This window comes from Falco rusticolus, chromosome 3 (genome assembly GCF_015220075.1).
Source record: "Falco rusticolus isolate bFalRus1 chromosome 3, bFalRus1.pri, whole genome shotgun sequence".
NCBI classification, from domain to species: domain Eukaryota; kingdom Metazoa; phylum Chordata; class Aves; order Falconiformes; family Falconidae; genus Falco; species Falco rusticolus.
In genome coordinates, this window is record NC_051189.1 from 74327056 (window position 1) to 74346521 (window position 19466).

Below are 19466 nucleotides of genomic sequence, written 5' to 3' on the forward strand. Positions count from 1 at the left end.
AAGTAAGTGGACTTATTTAAGGGATGGTTGTTTAGTGGTACCATCCAATTTAATATGGACCACAGCCCTATTATTAATGAGACGCATTGGGGAGCTGATACTTTATATATATAAAAGTCTAAATCAGAAATTGAAAGGGCGAAACTTGTATACTGTAATAAAACAGGTGACTCAGCAATGTGAAATGTGTTTACGCAATAATCCCAATACAGCAAATAAAATAAAACTAGGGAACATTAGCAGAGGGAATGTTCTAGGGCAACATTGGCAGATCGATTTCTCGGAACTTCCTTGAAAAGGGGGGTATCGATATTTGTTGGTACTAGCAGATACCTTTTCAGGTTGGCCAGAAGCCTTCCCGTGCAGAACTGCTAAAGCCCAGGAAGTGACCAAAATACTACTCCAAGAGATAATACCTAGGTTTGGAGTCCCAGCAGTAATGTCCTTGGATAGAGGACCACATTTTGTGTCCAGAATAGTACAACAGATCAGCCACCATCTAGGAATAGATTGGCAATTACATACCCCATACCGACCACAATCGAGTGGCCAGGTGGAAAAGATGAATCATCTAATCAAACAACAGATTGTCAAGTTAGGCCAAGAAACAAATCTAACTTGGCCCCAGTCTTTGCCATTAGCTCTTACACGAATTCGAACTAGACCGAGAGCAAAAGAGGGGCTTAGCCCATTTGAAATTTTATATGGACGACCCTATGGGGTACAAAAGGGGATGTCTTCACAGATTGGTGAAGAAACAATGACTTCCTATATGGTGGCACTAAACAAACAATTAATAAGAATTGAGAAGCATGTGATGGGAACACGCAGTAGGGGTCTGGATGGACCTGTTCACGATATACAACCAGGAGACCATGTATACATTAAGTGTTTTGCAGATAAAACCCTGGAACCACAGTGGACCGGACCTTTTCAAGTCCTACTCACCACCTACACTGCAATCAAGGTTGAGGGACAGAATTCTTGGATTCACCATACCCGGATTAAGAAAGCCCCTGCAACTTCGTGGAAAGTAACCCAGATAAAAAAGAACTGAAACTCAAATTTACTCGGACAAATGGGAACAATGTGGGTGGCAATTAAAGCTGCAAAGTGGGAAGCCTATGTAAACAGGCAGAAAGCCCGAAGCAGCCGTTCTCCTGAAGAATTCCCTTGCTGCCGAGAAGATGGTACACCCCGTGGCTCGAAGCAACCGAGTCGACGGGCAAGGCAGAGGAGGAACAAACTGTGGAGAAAAGAACCAGAACAATGGGACACTAAAGCAACAATGGCCGAACTTCCCCAGGACTGGAGTAGTCCAGGACACCATGTCTGAACTCCGGAAAAGGTTAGATCAACATAAGAAAGATCGTGAGGCGGGCAGGTCATGGTATGAAAACTGGTTTAATATCTCACCTTGGCTAACCACTTTGTTGTCTGCTTTAGCAGGACCACTTATTATGTTGATTCTGGGACTTATATTTGGGCCTTGTATATTACGCTACACTTTATTAGAGAACGGTTTGACATAGCTAAATTGCTTATTTTAACTACGAGGTCTAGGGCAAAATATAAGAGTGTATCTATTAATGAGGATGAAGATTGTTGCGAATGCGTTATGCCACGTGAAAACTATGCCTATTGTAATTGTGAGGTATTACCTTGTGAGTGTTATGATAAATGTTGGGATTGTGGAAAAAGGTTTGTTCGCAGTGCTGAGAATGAAAGCAGCGTCTAATAAACAATAATAGGATAAAAAGAAAAAAAGGGGGGATTGTAAGAAACTATGGAATAGGGTATTGTTTATTAAGATTTATGTTAAGCCCAATGTAAAGATTAGGCAACAAAAGATAAGATAACCGCCAGGTGTCCAGGATGCCGCTTGTGCATATGAATGAAGGGTCAACACCTCCACTACTTCATGAACACGAAAGTAAAAAAAAAAGGTATAAAAAGGGACTGTTTGAACTGCTCAGGACGGCAGTTGGCGGAGCGCAGACTCCCCTGTCGTCCAGCGCTGTTTTTGCTCATATTCTACTTGCTATAATTAATAAAAATTTTAATTGGATTATGATCTATTGTGGTCTCAATTTATAACAAGCCTTTGAGCATATACTTCAGAATCACAACTACGTAGCTTCTGTCTGCAGCAGAGTTCTATGTTCTTCACTATTATCAGTATAGCCTCTACTTTTCCAACTAGATTTAGCAATTTACATTTCCTATACTGAAATTCTCAGCTCTTGCTCCATCTGTTGTTTGGTTTCCATTACAAGCATGTGTTTCATTTGCCTAGTGCTGACCATGAGAACAGAAAGGTATAAGCAGTGTTTCATTTGGTAAAACCAACAAACCCTTCATCAACTTCCTTCGGAAAGGACTGGCTAGCCTCACCCTCTCTGCCATCCCAGAGGTTGTTTCAAAGGTATGTAGGAGAAAAAAACCCAACTTGAACTAGGAATGTGTGAACTAGGAATCTGAAAAATCCCAATCACAGGCCTTGAGTCCATTATCCTTGGAACACAGCAGGCATTCTCTGTGGCCTCATACAATTTTCAGATTGCATCATCCTCTGACAGTAATCTGAGACCCCCAGGTTTACAAAATCCAGGTTGGCTTGAAACAACACACATTCCTAGTTCAAGTTGGGTTTTTTTCTCCTAATACCTTTGCTAATCAGCTACAGCCACTCTGTCTGCAACAATATTTTTTAAAAAGCTACTCTTTTCAGCTGATCTCTATATTTCTAAAGGAAGCACAATCTTTGAAAGCCTCCAGTGACAAAGGCTAATTTAGTTCATACACAAAACAGGTATTTCATTCTGCTGAAGATCTGACCAACTGCAGGAACTGTTCTTGTATTCAGCGACCAGCAGGATCATGTATTTTGCTTCTTTCAGATTATTCTTCCCCAGCATCTTTTTCCCAGGTTAACTGTAGTTCCGTAGTTCTTTCTTGGGACTGTATCCTGGCATCACAGTACTGGGGCACAGCTCCAAAGGACTCGACGAGATCTGAAAGGATACCCTCTTCTCTAATAGAGTTGCCAACTTCCAACTTTTTTTCTTTTTTTAGGGTCAAGCTGAAAATTTATTATCAGAATGGATCATCTTTGAAGTGAGATAGTAATACCTAGGTCCACCAAGGCCAAGAGTAAGTGCTAAGAAAAGTGCTTTGTTTATAGGAGCAGAATTAGATTCTTCAGCATGCTGAGTTTTGCTACCACTGGACCATTTCTGTACGCTGCTAAGGTTTAGTGCATGTGGACTCTCATCCCACCACCACAGGGGCAGGACTTGCTTTACATTACATGGTGTGGGGGAACAAGCCCTTCCTAGCACAGTTATTATTGCAGTTTATTATTGGTATTATACACTACTATTACTGCACTACTACACTTCTGGTAACACCATGCTGTGGGTTTGTGAGCTCGGATTTAAGTGTTAGGATATTAAAGCTGAGTTACACTTACTGTATCTTACATAGCAGGCTCCAGGCGTGCAAGCACAGGACTGGGAGCAGAGTTCTCACCACCCAGGGATAGATGCATGAAGTGCAAATGGTCGGTTAATGGTCACAGGGGAATGCCGTCCAAGGAGCCAGGTAGAACAAGGTTCTGGATGCAAAAATGTAACAAAAAGTCCATCTGGAAAAACTCCTGTAGATAGTGACAATCCAAAGACAGTTAAAGAGCCCCCTACAAGAACAGCAAAGTAGTTATAATAGGGAGAGAATGCTCCAGCATTAACCCCATGTAAGGATGCTACATCAGATCAACACTGTCTCTTCACTGCCACCAGGTTCCCTACCCCTTCGGTACAGGAAGAACACTGCTTTTTCAATTAAACTTTTGCTACTGTAGACTGCAATCACATAGTAAAAAAATAACCCAGAGAGGTGTAAAGTATTGAGTGAGTAAAAACATAACCCAGTGAGGTGTAAAGCATTGAGTAAAAAATTTTTGGGAGCTAACAGTGCACATGTTTTCTGCTCTACCTTTCGTGTGTAACAAGGTCATGGATGCTGCAGCTAGGCAGAGTAAATTTAGATGCAAAGGGGTGAATGATGCAGGCATCTCCAGCACTGAAGTAGTGCAACTGGGCAGACCACACCTGGGCTATGAAGAAATCTGTGCCAGAAGGAATGAGTGTGTTTGCGAGTCTCATCTGCATGAACAGAGACGCATCAACGCAGTATGAGCTTGCAGAACGTAGTAATTTGGTAAGGACTAAACCCATGGTGCCATGATTTAATCCCAGCTGGCAACTTAGCACCACACAGGCGCTTGTTCGCTCCCCCTCCCCAATGGGATGGGGGTAGAATTGGGAGGGTAAAAGTGTGGAAGAAACTTGTGGGTTGAGACAAAACCAGTGTAATAGTTTAAAAAATAAAATTGTAAGAAGAGAAAATTATAACAAGGAGAGAGGAAAATAAAACCCAAGAAAGACAAGTGATGCAAATGAAAACAACCGCTCACCACCAACCAACTGATGCCCAGCCAGTCCCTGAGCAGTGGCCTCTCCTGCCAACCTCCCCCCGACCCCCCAGCTTCATATGCCAAGCGTGACACCATGTGGTACGGGATATCCCTTTGGTCAGCTGGGGTCAGCTGTCCCGGCTGTGTCCCCTCCAGCTTCTCGTGCCCCCCAGCCTGCTCGCTGGTGGGTGGGTGAGGAGCAGGAAAGCCCTTGGCTCTGTGTGAGCTGCTCAGCAGGGACCAAACGTTAGTGTATTATCAACACTGTTTCCAGCAAATACAAAGCATAGCCCTCCATACAAGCTACCCTGAAGAAATTCAACTCTATCCCTGCCAAAACCAGCACACACAGAAAATGAATTTCCCTTCACACTCAAATACTGAAAGGCGGTGTGAAACATGAGGAAGAGCAAAGTATGATGCGCTTGGGCATGGCTGGCCGTCAGCCAAGAGGCTGAGAAAAGGATCAAAGAGTTTGTGTAAGAAATACTGGGACTGAGGGGTGAAAAACAACACTGAACATTGATTAAACAGAATTGAAAAGTTCAAAGTTTGACCGGTGCAGGGTGTGTCTGATGCAATAAAGACCATGACTTTGAGGAGGCAAATGTAGGAGAAGGAAGGGCTAAACACCTGTTTTAAGGAGCAACAGGCAAGTACAGAGAAGCTGAATCAAAGAGAAAGGATGAAGCTGGTGTGAGAAGAGAGATGCCATTCAGGGACCATCACACACAATGCAAGAAACACACAGTGGCCTGGGAAAAGCAGTTAAAAGGTGGAAAAAAGACCATTGCAACTCTCAGGCAGTCCTGATCCAGAGAATTTTGATAGAGACACGTGGGAAGAGCCAGAGCCATGTAAGTCTGGTAACTGCATAATAATAGTGCTAGAAAGGGCTTGTTCCCCCCCACTGCATGCCCCGCTGCAGGATGAGCTCTGTAACTGAGGAAGCTGGACAGTGAAACAAACGGCACCTCCAGTTACCAACATCACTGTAAAGAAAACCAAGGCTGCAGATGCAGCCCAGCAGAGAAGAAAGCAAGTCAGTGTCAGAACAGACTTAATTCCACAGTAGATAAAAGCTGTGACAGGTGATGGATGCCCTAAAAAGGGCTTACACTGCGTATCTGGTTAAACTGGAGGGATGTCCTTGATTAACAGCACATGACTGTATGTATCTAGCTCAAGCAGCAGCCTCAGGGTGAGACTGGGACCTAGATCATCCACATTGGCTGAAGATCCCCTAGTCCAAGGGTCCTCAAACTTTTTAAACAGGGGGCCGGTGCGCGGATGCAGTGGCAGGCAGCCATCTGCGGCTGCTTGGTTTCCCCCCCCAACCCCCAGCGGGGGGGTCTGTAAACACCAGGGGCTGGACTGAGGACCCTGGGGGGGCCGTATCCATCTCGCGGGCCATAGTTTGAGGACCTCTGCCCTAGTCAGTGATGACTCAGACTGATGGACATGATGGATCATTAAGGGGTTTTACTCTGACACTGTACTGGCCCTGGCTAGGGCAGTTACCTTTCTTCATAGCAGCCTGTATGGTGCTGTGCTTTGGATCTGTGACTAAGTGTTGACAAGACACCACCGTTATAGCTAAGCAGTGCTTGTACAGCATCAAGATCTTTTTTTTCACACTCTGCCCCCACAATGAATAGACGGGTGGACAAGAAGTTGGGAGGGGACACAGCCAGGACAGCTGACCTGAACTGTCTGAAAGGATATCCTATGCCATATAACCTCATCCTCAGCAAATACCATGTTGACACCTCCCATATGCCGCAGTTATCAACGCGTCCACTAAATCCAATCTCTATCGATGGAGTTAGTTAACCTCCACAGCAGAGTCAGACTTACTGCAAAGTCATCATCCCCATGATCTCCTTTAGGATCCTTAGTGTCATGTAATATATTTTCATCACTGATATTATAACATTCTGGCATGATATAGGTAGTTGTTCAGTCAGTAAGTTCCTTGAAACTCACTGGTAAATACCATCGCATCATGGAGACTCACTGTGAACATTTTTTCCCCCTCTCTTTCTTGAACAACACAAATTGTAGTACTTGAGCTTGAGACAGATCAAGCTGTGTGCAAAGATTTGACACAGGATGCCCCTTAAGTTCCTCATGTAACTTTCTCATTGTTGCCACGATTGCCCTAAGTGTTCCTTCTCTACTTGAGCATTATGAACCTCCTGGCAAGATGTCCCGCTTCTGGTGTTTGATGTTTCTTTCAGCTTTGGAAAATTATTCAACAAAATAGTAAGTTTTTTACTTTTCTGTTTGAACATAGTTTCAGGTTTTTGAAAGTTCTTCTTCTCCTTCTCCTCCTTCTTCTTCTTTCATGTAACCTTGGTGTCTCACTCTCCTGAGTGGTACTAATCAGCTCAAAACCCACCGTTTTAAATATGAAGGTAGGAATGCATTTCACCTCTGTGCCATACTTGATTTATCAACATTAAATTTCATCTGGCATGTAACTGCTCGATCATTCAGTCTTGTAAAGTTCTTCTGCAATTTTCCAGTCTGGTTGTGTCCTTGCTGCTTTGAATAACTTCATCCCATCAGCAAATCTTGCCACTTACTGCTTATTTACAGTACTTCTGGGCCATTTATGAAAGTTACACAGTGCAGACTAATGTGGAACTCTGGTGGGGATCTTCCTCAGCTGAAAGAACTGACCATTTATCCCTACCTCTATCTCTTATCTTTCAACAATAATATATCTGTATGTTTGGTTTTGGTTTTTTTTTTAATATTATTGATAACATCTCCTTGCAAAGGTTTTTGGAAATTCAAGTAGAATGTATCAACCAGATCACCATAACGCAAGGAGTTTTCAAAGGCAGGACTCCCTTCTATGGGAGCAATGTTGACTAAGCAACTTGTATTTCTCCCAGCATCTACTAATCCTATCTTCTGTTATTTCTACTAATTTACCTGGAATAAACATCAGGCTTGGAGACCTACAGTTCCCCAGAAGTCCACTGCAATCCCTTTTACAGTCTGGCATCAAGTTTGCTACCACAAAGTCTTCAGATACCAAGAAAAGTTTTGAGCAGGAGGCCACACACTAAGTGATTTTGGTTTCTTCATTCATGGGTGTGATGAGAAGCCCAGGACCACCCAACTGGTTATCTTTAGGGTTTACTCTGTTCATCTCCACCATAACCTCTTCTATGGTTGCCCTTGTTTCAGACAGGTCCTCTGTGGAGTGCTTGCTGATCCTAAAGGGGGTTCCTTGGAAGGGAATCTGCCTGGTTTCTTCCAGAGGAAATCTACCCAAATAAACTGGCACTACTCACTTAAGAACTTAAAGACTTTCCAGACTTTCTTCAACACCTCTCTTGAGCGCCGTGCCAAGCATCCCGAAAACACACAGCACGAATTATCCACCGGGAAGAACCTACGTGAATTTGCCTGAAAAGAAAAGCCAGAAGGCCTGGGCAGCCGTGCCACACGCCCCCCGCCGCGCAGCGCCCCCCGCCCTGCCTCGGCCGCGCCGGGCCGCGCCCCGGGGAAGGAGCGCGGGAGCTGGACGGCGGCCCCCGCCCCGCCCCGCCCCGCCCCGCCCCGCCCCGCCCCGCCCCGCCCCGCCCCGCCATTGCCCGGTAGCGCCCGCTCGCAGCAGCGGTGCGACGACGTTGCGAGGGCGTTTGCTTCGTTATTTTTAATCTGTACGGTCCGACTGTCAGCGGCATCTCCATAATGCCCGGCGGCGGCAGCGGCGACGGCTGCGGCGGCGGCGGCGGCGACAGCAGCAGCAACAGGAGGAGGGCGCGGGGTCGCCGCGTGCCCCGTCCCCGCAACATGGCGGGCGCGGAGCCCTTCGCGGCGTTGCTGACCGCGCTGCGCGGCTGCTACGCCGAGGTCGCCTCCCTGGAGACCTTCGTCCGGCAGCTGCCGGACAGCGGCGCCGGGGAGGTCGAGGTGCTGCGGGGCGACGACGCCCCCTGCTACCGGACCTTCGTGGGGCAGTGCGTGGTGTGCGTGCCGCGCGGGGCCCGCGCCATCCCCCGGCCCGTCACCTTCCAGCAGGTAGGAGCCGGGGCGCGCCTGGCGGCCTGCGCGCACCTGCCCGGGCCCGGGCCGCCCCCGCCGAGGAGCGGCCGCCGCCGGGGTCCCGCGCGGGCCCCCCAGGGGCCGCGGGTGGCGGGGGCGGCTGGGGCCGGCGGCCCGGTGGCAGCGCTTCCTGTCCTCCATGCGGGCGCGGGGGCGGCGGCCCTTCGCCCCTCGTGGCGGCTGCCGCGGCCGGGCCTCGCCGGCCCCCGCCGGGCCCTCGGCGGTCGGCCCTTGCCGGCGGGGAGCGGCGGGGTCGCGCCCCCTCCTTCTGGGGCGCGGGGGAGCCGAGCGCTGCTGCGCCGGTGGGTTCGGCGGGAGGTCCGCCTGCCCCGGGCGCCATGCGTGCCCCCTGCGGTGGCGGCAAACCCGGCGTGGCCGGGGAGCGGCTGGAAATCAAAAATGCCCCTTGCCCGCTCTGGAGAGGGTAGGGGAGGGGGGAAAGCCGCTCGCAGGCCGTTGTTTAAGCAGGAGAAACCCTTCCGAGAGGAAGGATCGCTTTTCTGAGCCGCCGCGGCGTCAGCGAAGCTGTGATGTGGTAGGAAGCAAACTTTGCAAGCTTGTTGAGCGGGTTTTAGAACCGTGAGCCGAGGCGTTCAGTTGAACCGTGTATAAAAGGAAATGGAGGCCTCAAGAAACCTGTTGGTTCCCTGGAAGCTGGGGCCTGCCTGGTCACGCCTGTAGGACCACATCTGTGCGGGCAGTGACCTGGAGGTGTTGGGCGCCCGGGGTGCTCCGGGAGCAGAGGGGAGCAGCGTGGGGTGTTCCTGGGCATAAGAACTGGGATCAAAAGGGCAGACGCTCAAAAGACTTCCTTAACGTCGTAGGCCCGTGTTGCTGCACGTAAATGTCTTGCGGTGCACGTGAAAAGCTCTCTTTTTGGGTATGGAACTTGTGAATCATTAATATTGCTTTGAAAGCCGGTGTCTAGGACTGTGTGCCTTGCATGTCTGTTTAAAGTGTATACTGTGGTTTATGGAAGAGTTGGTGATAAAAGTTAATTCTCTTCCTTTCTTTCTTTCTTCAGTTATCTAGTCAGAGTGAAGTCATCACAAGAATTGTTCAGAGACTGTGTGACAAAAGAAAGAAGAATGTCCTGGCATATGGATACTCCTTATTGGATGAAAATTGTTCTGAATTCCAAATAATTCCATCTTCAAGTATATACAGCTACCTACCCAATACTACAACAGAAACTATTCGTATCAGCAGCCTCTGGGAAACACTGCTGAGCAGGATAGGGGATGATGTGATGATGTATTTATTAGAACACTGCGCAATCTTTATGCTGGTTCCCCCTAGTAATTGTTACCAAGTTTGTGGGCAACCAGTTTATGAACTTATTTCGCATAATGTAGACACACCCACAGTGTTTGTTAAACAAAGGTTTTCAAAGCATAAACGTAGTGGCTTGCTTGACTATATGCAAAAAAGGCTTATGTTTCATAGACAGTATCTATCAAGGTTGCATTGGTGGAAATGCAGACAAAGACTTGAAGCTAATGTCTCCAGCATGGGAAATAAAAAAAATAACAAGATACAAAGCTTAATGTCCAGTTACCAGTGTTCTGCAAAAACTGCAAGCAAACAGATCGGAGTGGTTACTGAAGGTCTGGAAAAACAGAGTAACTCTGGTTTACATTTGTCAGCCACAACACCATCTTTAAAAAGGAAGCTTGATAGAGAACAACTTGAAATTTCAGCTAAGAGAGCAAAAGTACAGGAGAAAGTGAGAGACGGAAAGGCTTGTAATATCACTCCTGATGTAAACCAAGGTAGTTCCAAGAGATATGGAACTGGATATGTCACATCACATTCTGTAAGTCTTATTAAAAAAAAGCACATTTCTCAAAGAAGTAACAGTAATATGTCTGGTCCTTCTTTAGCTCGCACATCTTGTGATGGGAAGAACTTTGTGGCAGGTGAAAACTCTTTTCTGCGAGGAGTTCAGAGTAACAGACCTTTAAAGTCTAGCATTGAAATGCAAGCAGAATCCCATAGGAAAGGAGTAGAGATGCGTATTTGTGAGTCTCAGTTGGATTCTGCACAAGTCAAACCCATGGAGGGTGTTTCTTCAAAATGGGGAAGGCAGGAAAGTCCCCTAGCTCATTTGGCAAAGAAGTTACCAAATACGTTTTTGCGTTCTGCAGTAGACATTGACAGGAAGTTTCTTCTGTATTCTCGCAGAAGTTTCCAAGAACGTTTTCCTAGATCATTTTTATTGAATTGCTTGCGGGGCTGTAAGGCAGGTGGAAGACGGCTTATAGAAACTATATTCTTAAGCCGAAATGTCTTGGGGCAAAAGCACAACCAAAGCCTGCCGCATCACAACTGGAGAAAGAAGAGGTTGCCCAAACGCTACTGGCAAATGAGACATATATTTCAGAAACTGTTAAAGAACCATGGAAGGTGCCCTTACTTAGTTCTCTTGAAAAAAAATTGCCCTGTTCGGATATCTGAAACCAGTGTGACAAAAACTGAGCTGACTTGTCAGGCAGCCTTGTCTGGGGAAGCAGAGGTTCATGAGCAATCAAAACAGTTTGGGAAAGAGCCTACTAAGTCTGTGACAAGCAGCAGATCTGAATCTGGTCACGATGATGTGCCAGACAACTTAAGCGCTCCTCTTGCAAAATCTGTGCGTGAGGGGTCGCAGAGTGAGGAGCAAAACTCGGGAGAGGTGTGTGATTCAGCTCTTGGGAAGCTCCTCAGGCAGCACAGCAGCCACTGGCAGGTGTACATGTTTGTGAGGGAGTGCCTGGAGCGGGTTGTTCCCGAGGAGCTTTGGGGTTCAAACCATAACAAGTGCCGGTTCTTAAAAAATGTGAAAGTGTTCATTTCCATGGGGAAGTTTGTTAAGCTTTCGTTGCAGCAGTTGATGTGGAAGATGAGAGTCAATGACTGCATGTGGCTTCGTCTAGTCAAAGGTACTTCTTAAATTAAGGAATTAAGTGGTGGGGGTGTCAGATGTGGGAAGGGGAGGGTGTTGAATCTGGATTGAGAGTTGTTTCATTAGTAATAAGCATAGCTGAGAGCACAAACCTGGCAGTGTTTGTAATTGATAGTGGAAGAACACTTAAGCCTGCCCTCCTTCCAGAACTTAAGTTTGCATCACATTAATTTTTGTGTTTAATAGGATGACATTTTCATAAAAATTAATTCAGACGCTGGGCCTTTCAACAAAATTCTTTCCCTTCTACCCCTGCCCTTCAAACTGTAGTAACTCTGAAAATTTGTTAAAGTATGACCAAAGCATGTAAGGAACAAATGCAGCCTGTTGGTTTCTGTAAGCCTTCAGAGAGAACTAAAAGACGAGTCGAGACACTTGTGGTGGCATCTGTTCCTCTGCTGTGGGAGTGAACCTTCATCATCCCACAGCGTGTCCTCCCAGCCCCAATCAACACTGTGGGTACAGGACCCACGCTATATGGGGTTTGCCCACCATCTGTCACCTTTCTAGAGCTCTTCTCTAGGAACAAGACTAAGACACCCGTATTGAGCACTGCTTCAAGCTTGGTGGTTGGTGGTGCAGAGGTCACCTGACTGCGTGGTCTCTGGTGGAAAGAAACTGTTGTGAGGGCACCAACTGATTGCTCCAAATTCTGTATGAATCCCTTCTGTTTAGTCTTCTTTCAGATGATAGGTAAATCTTGCTTCCTTGTAGAAGTCCTTCAGACCTAGGACTTAAATCTTGGCTGAAGCTGTGGTTTTGGCATTGATTGCTGTAGGATCTAGTGCATATTGTCATTTTTCTGTGCTTCCATTCTCCCATCTATACAATCTGGATTGCACTTCCTTAGCTGATATGTTTGCAGTATGTATTCTTGCCTGGTAATGTACTTGGCTCCTACAGTAATGTCAGCTGAAAATGGTGTGCCTTTTTAAAAGGTGCGATAAGGTTCTGAACTTACTACAGGTTCTTTGTAGTGTAGGAGGAAAATAAAAGTCTGATGTTTGAGAACTGATGTAAAAAATAGGAGAGGTTACACTTGCATAAGAAACTTAATTTTAGCAAATATATTGATTCTTTATTCAGAAAATATGGCTCAAAACCCATGCTTTTCAAAATGGTGAGGACTTAAATATTTTAAAAGGTTTTTATTTTAAAATATGTTTGGTTCATAGTCATTTGGAATATCTTATCTTAAAAAAATGTAGTACCCTCTTATTCTGTGGCCTTATCCCAGGAAAAGCAACACATGGGCTTGATGTTAATTTTCCTGAAACTACTCTTATGCGCTTGAAGTTTATAAACACACATTTAATTGCTTTGCTGCACTGTAGGTGTGGGTTTTTTTCTCCAAAAATAGTAGTGGTTTCTCATCAGTTCCCTGAATTGTAGCCATCACTTAATCTGTTTGTCAAGGACTTAGAAAACAAATGACCTCCCTCCCAACAGTTAAGTAACATCCTGATTTAATGTATTACAACTGCATACTGCAACTCTTCAGTTAGAGAATTTTATAACAATCATTGTTTTTTTTTTCTTTGGTGTTACCTGGCTTCTGTTGAAGTGAACACTGTTTTACGGTAATCTTTTCTTAGGTCATGAAAATACATGTCTCTGCCCTGAAGTGCACAAAACCCAAACAGGGTAGAGAATTGGAAACTTGCTTTAATTTTCTAACTTTCACTTTTAAGCCTCAGCTCTGCTGTGTCAAAATTAAGCTGTTTTTAACACGTTTGTGCCATAATAATGATTTGTGCTATGCAGCTAAACTAATATTTCTGTATAATTTCTTTAAACAGTCCTGTTGTATTTTGCGAAATTCTACTCAGATTTCATTAGAAAAAGTATTATTGGAAGTTGGCAAATGTTCAGTATTGTAGCACAGGGTTTTATCCCCTACTCACCCATATTTAGACATCACTACAAATCTGTGTGGCCTTAGATTTAACAGTAGCTAGGAATGTTCTGGATTCATTATTTTTGTGCATTCTAAATATTATTAAGTGCTGATGGACTTAGGGTGATTTATTTTATTTTATTATTTTGACTGAGGCAGTAAGTTTTATGTAGGTTATCTGAAATAAGGCCGAACCCTGAAATTAATTTTTATGTAATTGGGAAACCTGAATATCATTCTGATCCCTAAGTCAGCCCAGTTTAATTCTGCTGCTTTTACAGTATTCCTAAGTATTTTCATTCTTTTGCTTTTTTTTTTTTACTTAAAGTTTTATATTGTAGTAGGCTTATTTCCATTTTATTTTTCCCTTCACGATAATCTTGCCATTGTGCATTAAAGGTCTTGCACAGTCAACATGGAGGGGGAAGAAAATAAAGTTTTTGGGCTACTAATGGCATGTATTTGTATCCTGTATGTCAGCTTGTCACTCCAAATTAGTTTCTATGTTTGTACTATAGGCTTGAATTATTCACATTACTTAATGCCAGTGAATATTTGGAGTGGCATCTGTGCAATTGTTTGTATTTGGTTTTTTTCTTTCCATTAACCTCAAGCTAAGAAAAGTGTGTTATGTGTGGGTTTTTTTGTTTGTATGTTCTGTTTCTTTACTAATGCAAATAGTTCATACTTACTATAACTACCTTTGAATTGTTTATTGAAGGTGATCATTTTGTTGCTGCCTATGAACATTGTTTCCGTGAAGAAATTTTGGCTAAATTCCTATACTGGCTGATGAATACCTATGTTCTTGAGTTGCTCAGATCATTTTTCTATATCACCGAGACCATGTTCCAGAAAAACATGCTTTTCTACTACCGAAAGTTTATCTGGGCCAAGTTACAGAACATTGGAATTAGGTAATGTTAGAAAAATAATCAAATATTAATGAAATTTGTGGAAATCTCATGTTCTGTAGTGTGAAGTTGTAATTCTGCTTTCATTTGTTAATGCCCATTTATCCTCCTTTAGCTTAATTTCCCAAAAGAAAATTCAGCCTGTGATTGTAGTATGCACAGCATGTAAATTCAGAAATATTTTATGTGAGAAAACTGATTCAAATTTGGAATTCTTTGGTAGGGAAGAGAAACTTCTGCAATAATAAAATCCATTATGAAGAGGATCTTGTTTTGATAAGTCAATTTTTTACATCTTTTAACAACGAGTAAAGCATAGTGACAGAATCCAAAAGTAACCTTGGGAAAGTTAATTTTACTAATACTGAATTTGCTTCAACTGTTTTAATTATTAAAAAAACCAAAAAAAACAACAAAAAACTAAAACCAAACCTCTGCTGAAATGCTGTAATACTCTATTCCTAAATTCAGACAGTAGCCTTCTGATTTTGTGTTATTTTGGAGGTTGAGGGTTTTAAAAGCTGTGGCTTCTTTTCTAGTGTGGCTGTGGAATTCTGCTACTTTTTGGTCTTAAAAATGCATGCATGTTTTAAGTTAGGGCATTATTTAAGGTCAAATTTTGAGCAATTAAGTGAGAAAATAGGAAAGATCTGAAGGTGATTTCAATGAGCAGTATAGTGCACACAACTCCATAGTTCACGTCTTTCGGGTTTTCATTTTAAATTGGTGTACAAAATGAACATACTTGATGTCTTATGTTTTAACGGCTGTTTTATATGGTAAACCTTTGGCTTTCACAGTGATCTGGTGGTCTACAATGTTATATGTGTTATTTTTTTCATTCCCCCCCCCACTCCCTGATGCTAGCTTTGCTATCTCCAGTGCAGCTTTTCTGCAGATGTGTTAGCACTTAATGGGGCCTCAATCTTGTTTGCAGTTGTAGCGCACAATATGCAATTTAAACAGTAGTAGTCGAGTATAATTTGCAGTTCCACATGTTCTGTTTGTCTTCACACTAACAGGTTAGTGTTGCAATTAGTGTTTTATGTAATTTTAATCTACTTTAAAGGCTACTTTTTGGCATAAAGTATCATGAAGTACTAACTTCTACATATTAGATACAATGCACTTCTACATATTAGATAAAATGCTGGTTTTAGTGGGGTATGTGATTAAAAGAAAACAAATGTTTCTGGTTTTAGCCCTTTTTGTCTCTATTGCCAGTTTCTCGGAAAAACCCAATGTGTAAGGACAAGGTGCTCTGAACTCAAAAGACCCTAACTTGGGCTGATCTCATTTCTTCTGATTTCCTCTCCACCTTTTTCCCCGCTGTCCATGAGTCCCTTCTCACCTTTTGGCTTGGGAAGCCCCTGTGAACTACAGATCACTGGAAGCTGGGGAAGCATCCCAAGGACGTGATGTTGAGTGCTTGCCAAGGGCAAGTGTTTGCTGTTTGCTACAGGATATATATAGCTGTGTGGATTTTTAGCCTGATCCCAGCAGCTGCACTTAAGCTTCACTCACAAGGCTAGGACTTCCACACTGCTTTTTTGAGTGTGCAGTGTAACGTGAAGGCTCCTACTAAATCAGTTTACTGCACTCGTACAGGTAGCAAGCTGCCTACTTCACATGCGGGGAGAGAGACCGGGGTTTAGAGATACTGGGAAATAGCTGTTTAGGGCTGCCTCAGCTGTTCTCAGGCTCTCCAGGCATCATACTCTCTCAACCAGCCAGCGTTTTCAGGCACTATTGGTGAATCAGTGCCAGCGGCTGTTGAGCTGCTTCTGTCTTTCCTGGAGGAACAGTATCTGGTGGCCTCTGTTGTTGCCCTAATGGCTGTTCTATGGTTGTCCTGGTTCTTCTCAGCTGGAGCTGCTTGTGGTGATTGCTCTGAGCTGGCTCACAGGAGGGTGTTCACAGCCAAGCATAGCCACTGGTGCCTTTTCAGTTCTTCTGCATCCTCCTTTGGGAGAAAGAGAATGGATGTAACAGGCCGGACTGAGTTGGCCTGGACTTTACTCATGAGCTTGCCTTTGCACTGTGTTGTCATTAGGGAGTAAATCCTCATCCTGAAGGACTGTCCACATGAGTAGATCTTCCTGTGCAGAATCATGCTCTGGGGTACAGACCACGGTTCTGAGAGGGGACCGGAATCTGTGTGTTTGTCTTGCTGTATGGGTGGAGGTGAGAGTATGCTGGTCATTGCACACAGACAACTTTATTAATTTTTGAAGCTATACGAACTTATTAAAATAGTACTTACAAAGATAAATTCAGTATTTCATGGTATGGTTGCTTCCAGTTCCATGGCCTGCAGAATGCAGTTATGTTTTAAAAATAATGCACCCTATGTTGTGATGACAGCACTGGTTTTCCTAAGGACTGTGCCCTCCCTGCCCTTGACAGGCAGAGTGGCTGCTGAGGGTTGAAAATGCTGCAGAAGTTCTGAATCCCCGCCGTCAGTTTATGGTGAGATGTCAAAAGACAGCAGGACCATCCACTCAGCTTCCTCAAAGTTCAGTGCTTAACAGTGTTGTGAGTGTGCAAAGGACAGCAGAATGGTTCAGTGGCCCCCAGATCAGTGCATATTCAAAACCATTAGCGATGAAATAAACTATGAATGTTGCTGCAGGCAAAATGACATCCAATTCTACAGCTGCCAGAGGTAGTAATGATGAAGATTTGCCAGTGATTGGCCTTTGTCTTCACTTTCAAAGGAAGTGTTTTTTGTTTTTTTTTACAGTGGTTGAGATTTTTCTTTTTCCTCCAGTCTTAAATATGAACTGTAAAGGGATGGTGATACAATAATTCAGTTTCTGTTGAACTGGAGTTCTGTGTTTTGTCTTGGTGATCTACCTAATACTATAGTACATGATGAAGTTTTATAGGTTCAGTAAAGATTTTAAGTCATAATAAATAATGGTGATCTGTGGCTGTGGAAGAGTGATCTCCTGGCCTTTCTGCTTTGCTTTGGGCAACATCTGTGCCAGGAATTTAATTTCAAAGTTTGAATACAAATCCTTAAAACATTCAGTAGTAGCTCAACTTGCTGGCCCTAAATGCCTCTATACCTTCTGTGCATTATCCACTCTGTCACTCGGACCCCGACAGCCCCAAGCGGCTGGATCATTAGCTTGTGTGTGAGTTGTGTTGGCATACAGGAGAGAAGTATTTGTGTGCCTCTCTTACCTGCGTGCTTGGTTTCCCATGTGTCTCCTAGAGAATGCTTACCAGGTTTCCACCATCCATCCACTGCCTTTTGTGATAGTGTGGCCTCCTTTTGCTAAACCAGCCTGTTGGTTTGTGTAGGATGTGAAAAATTTTGCATACAAGTTTAGATTTGTGTCCGTTCTGTTGTGGGGATTTGAATCTTCGCTTCCCAGGGGAGTATCCTAATCACCAGGTTGTAAGTCTTTTTGGAATGGCACATTTTGTCCTTGGGAGCAATACAGGCAGCGCAGGAGCTTGATCCAGGTCTTTTGTGTTGCAGGGAGGGCACTTAATACATCTTAAGGGCTTTTTCTCTATCCCTTTTTCCTGCCTCATGGCATGGGAAAGTATAGATCTGGACTAAGTTACAATGAACTGTAAATCCTGAGGGGAGGTCTGAGGTGGAAACACGTTTCCTGGTAAGGTGAACTTACAGAGCTCAGAACCCATGACTTCGGAGCCTTCTGTTCTTCGTTATTTTCTGCTGCTCACTTTAGCTGACACCTGCTCATCGGATCAGTTCTTTTGAATTGTGTTACTAGATAGCGTAATGACCCTATGTTGTATATGTATCCTAGTGTCTCAGTTCACTATAACTTTTAGTAAGTGGTAGGTCCCCTAAATGCTGGCAGTAGAGCAGCCCACTACAGTGTGCAAGTCCTTCCCAGGGTCCTTCTTAACGTCGTTTACAGAAGGTTCTATTCAACTTTCAAGCTTCTGATACCATGAAAAATATCCAACTTCCTGTTGTCTGGCATAAAAAAATATGTCATAAAGTTCAAATGTACTTGGCTAACCTGTGCTTAAATTTTTGTTTGTGTTAAGATTTTTTTTTTGTTATCTTAATTTGCATCAAGCAGAAATGTATACACTTATTGTATTACGTTGTTGTTAAGATACCATGAAATTATTCTGAAATTCAGATTTCTTGTTGGAATATATATTTGGTTTCAGTTATCATAAAGAGATTAAATGTTTTAATTTAGTGCCTTTCCTATTACTTACACTAAATGTGTATTTGTATTTTAGAAACCATTTTGCCAAAGTACGTCTACGTGCTTTATCTTCAGAGGAGATTGAAGCTGTCTGTCAAAAAAAATACATTCCTGTGGCATCAAAGCTCCGGTTCATTCCCAAAATGAATGGGTTAAGACCTGTAGTAAAAGTGAGTGGTGTTGTTGAATCACGAGCCTTGAGCAAGGAAAGCAGAGAAAAAAAGGTTTTTATTTTCTTACTGTTTTATGTGGGTTTGATGTAGACGGCTAATAGAGTGAGTGAGGGGTTTTTGATGTTATATAAAACTAGTTTTAACATGGTAAACTGGAACACTCATATCAGAATGACTGAGTGGATCTGCCTGTTGCAACTTGCCTTCTCCCTTCCTAGTGCTTAGTTACTATTAGCTTCCAGTTCCAGAATCACATACTTCTGTTTTCAAGCCTGTCTTAAGGGAATGAATCTTAACAGAATGGCACGGCCCGTCAGGTAGTCATGTTTTCTTTCTCTTCTTTTTCCATGCCTTTCCCTCAGGCTTGCAGACTGTGTCTGGTTGTAGGTATTGACCACCTATGGGAGCAGAAGGATGGAAATCTTAAAGATACTCAGTATTCTGAACTAACATGTATTTGTTTGGCGCACCAGAGGGTGAGGGAGGATGAATCCAGCCTGTTGGGATTTACCTGAATAATGATTATGCATGTTGATCGGTTAGTTGGCTGTGGTGCCAGGTCAGCCCAGGGGGCTGGATGGTGATGAATTGGCTGTGTTACACAAGAAGGTCTAAGAAGGGCAAGGAAGCTGGATCAAGCACAGCAGGGGTTTAGGAAGGAAGCTGGGAATTGCTGCAGTGTGGGAATAGAGACAGAACACACATTGCACAGGACAATCTAACAGGCCAGCTAACCACAAGAAATGGTGGGAACTCAGTTTCACCATGTTTTAAGATTGTATTAATTGTTT

General features: G+C 43.9%; 1 protein-coding gene across 2 annotated transcripts in view; it reads left to right on the top strand.

Annotated features, from left to right (window-relative positions):
• The first annotated feature begins 8078 nt into the window (after window positions 1-8078).
• Window positions 8079-19466, top strand: part of TERT (telomerase reverse transcriptase) — a 33793-nt gene continuing 22405 nt past the window's right edge. Inside the window, exons 1-4 of one of the 2 annotated variants that reach the window (XM_037381037.1) lie at window positions 8079-8518; window positions 9567-11463; window positions 14105-14300; window positions 18537-18726. In XM_037381037.1, coding sequence (XP_037236934.1) covers window positions 8189-8518; window positions 9567-11463; window positions 14105-14300; window positions 18537-18726 — 2613 coding nt within the window. In that variant the 5' untranslated portion in view covers window positions 8079-8188. The remainder of the gene's footprint in view (window positions 8519-9566; window positions 11464-14104; window positions 14301-18536; window positions 18727-19466) is intronic. The other variant, XM_037381038.1, reaches the window with a different exon arrangement.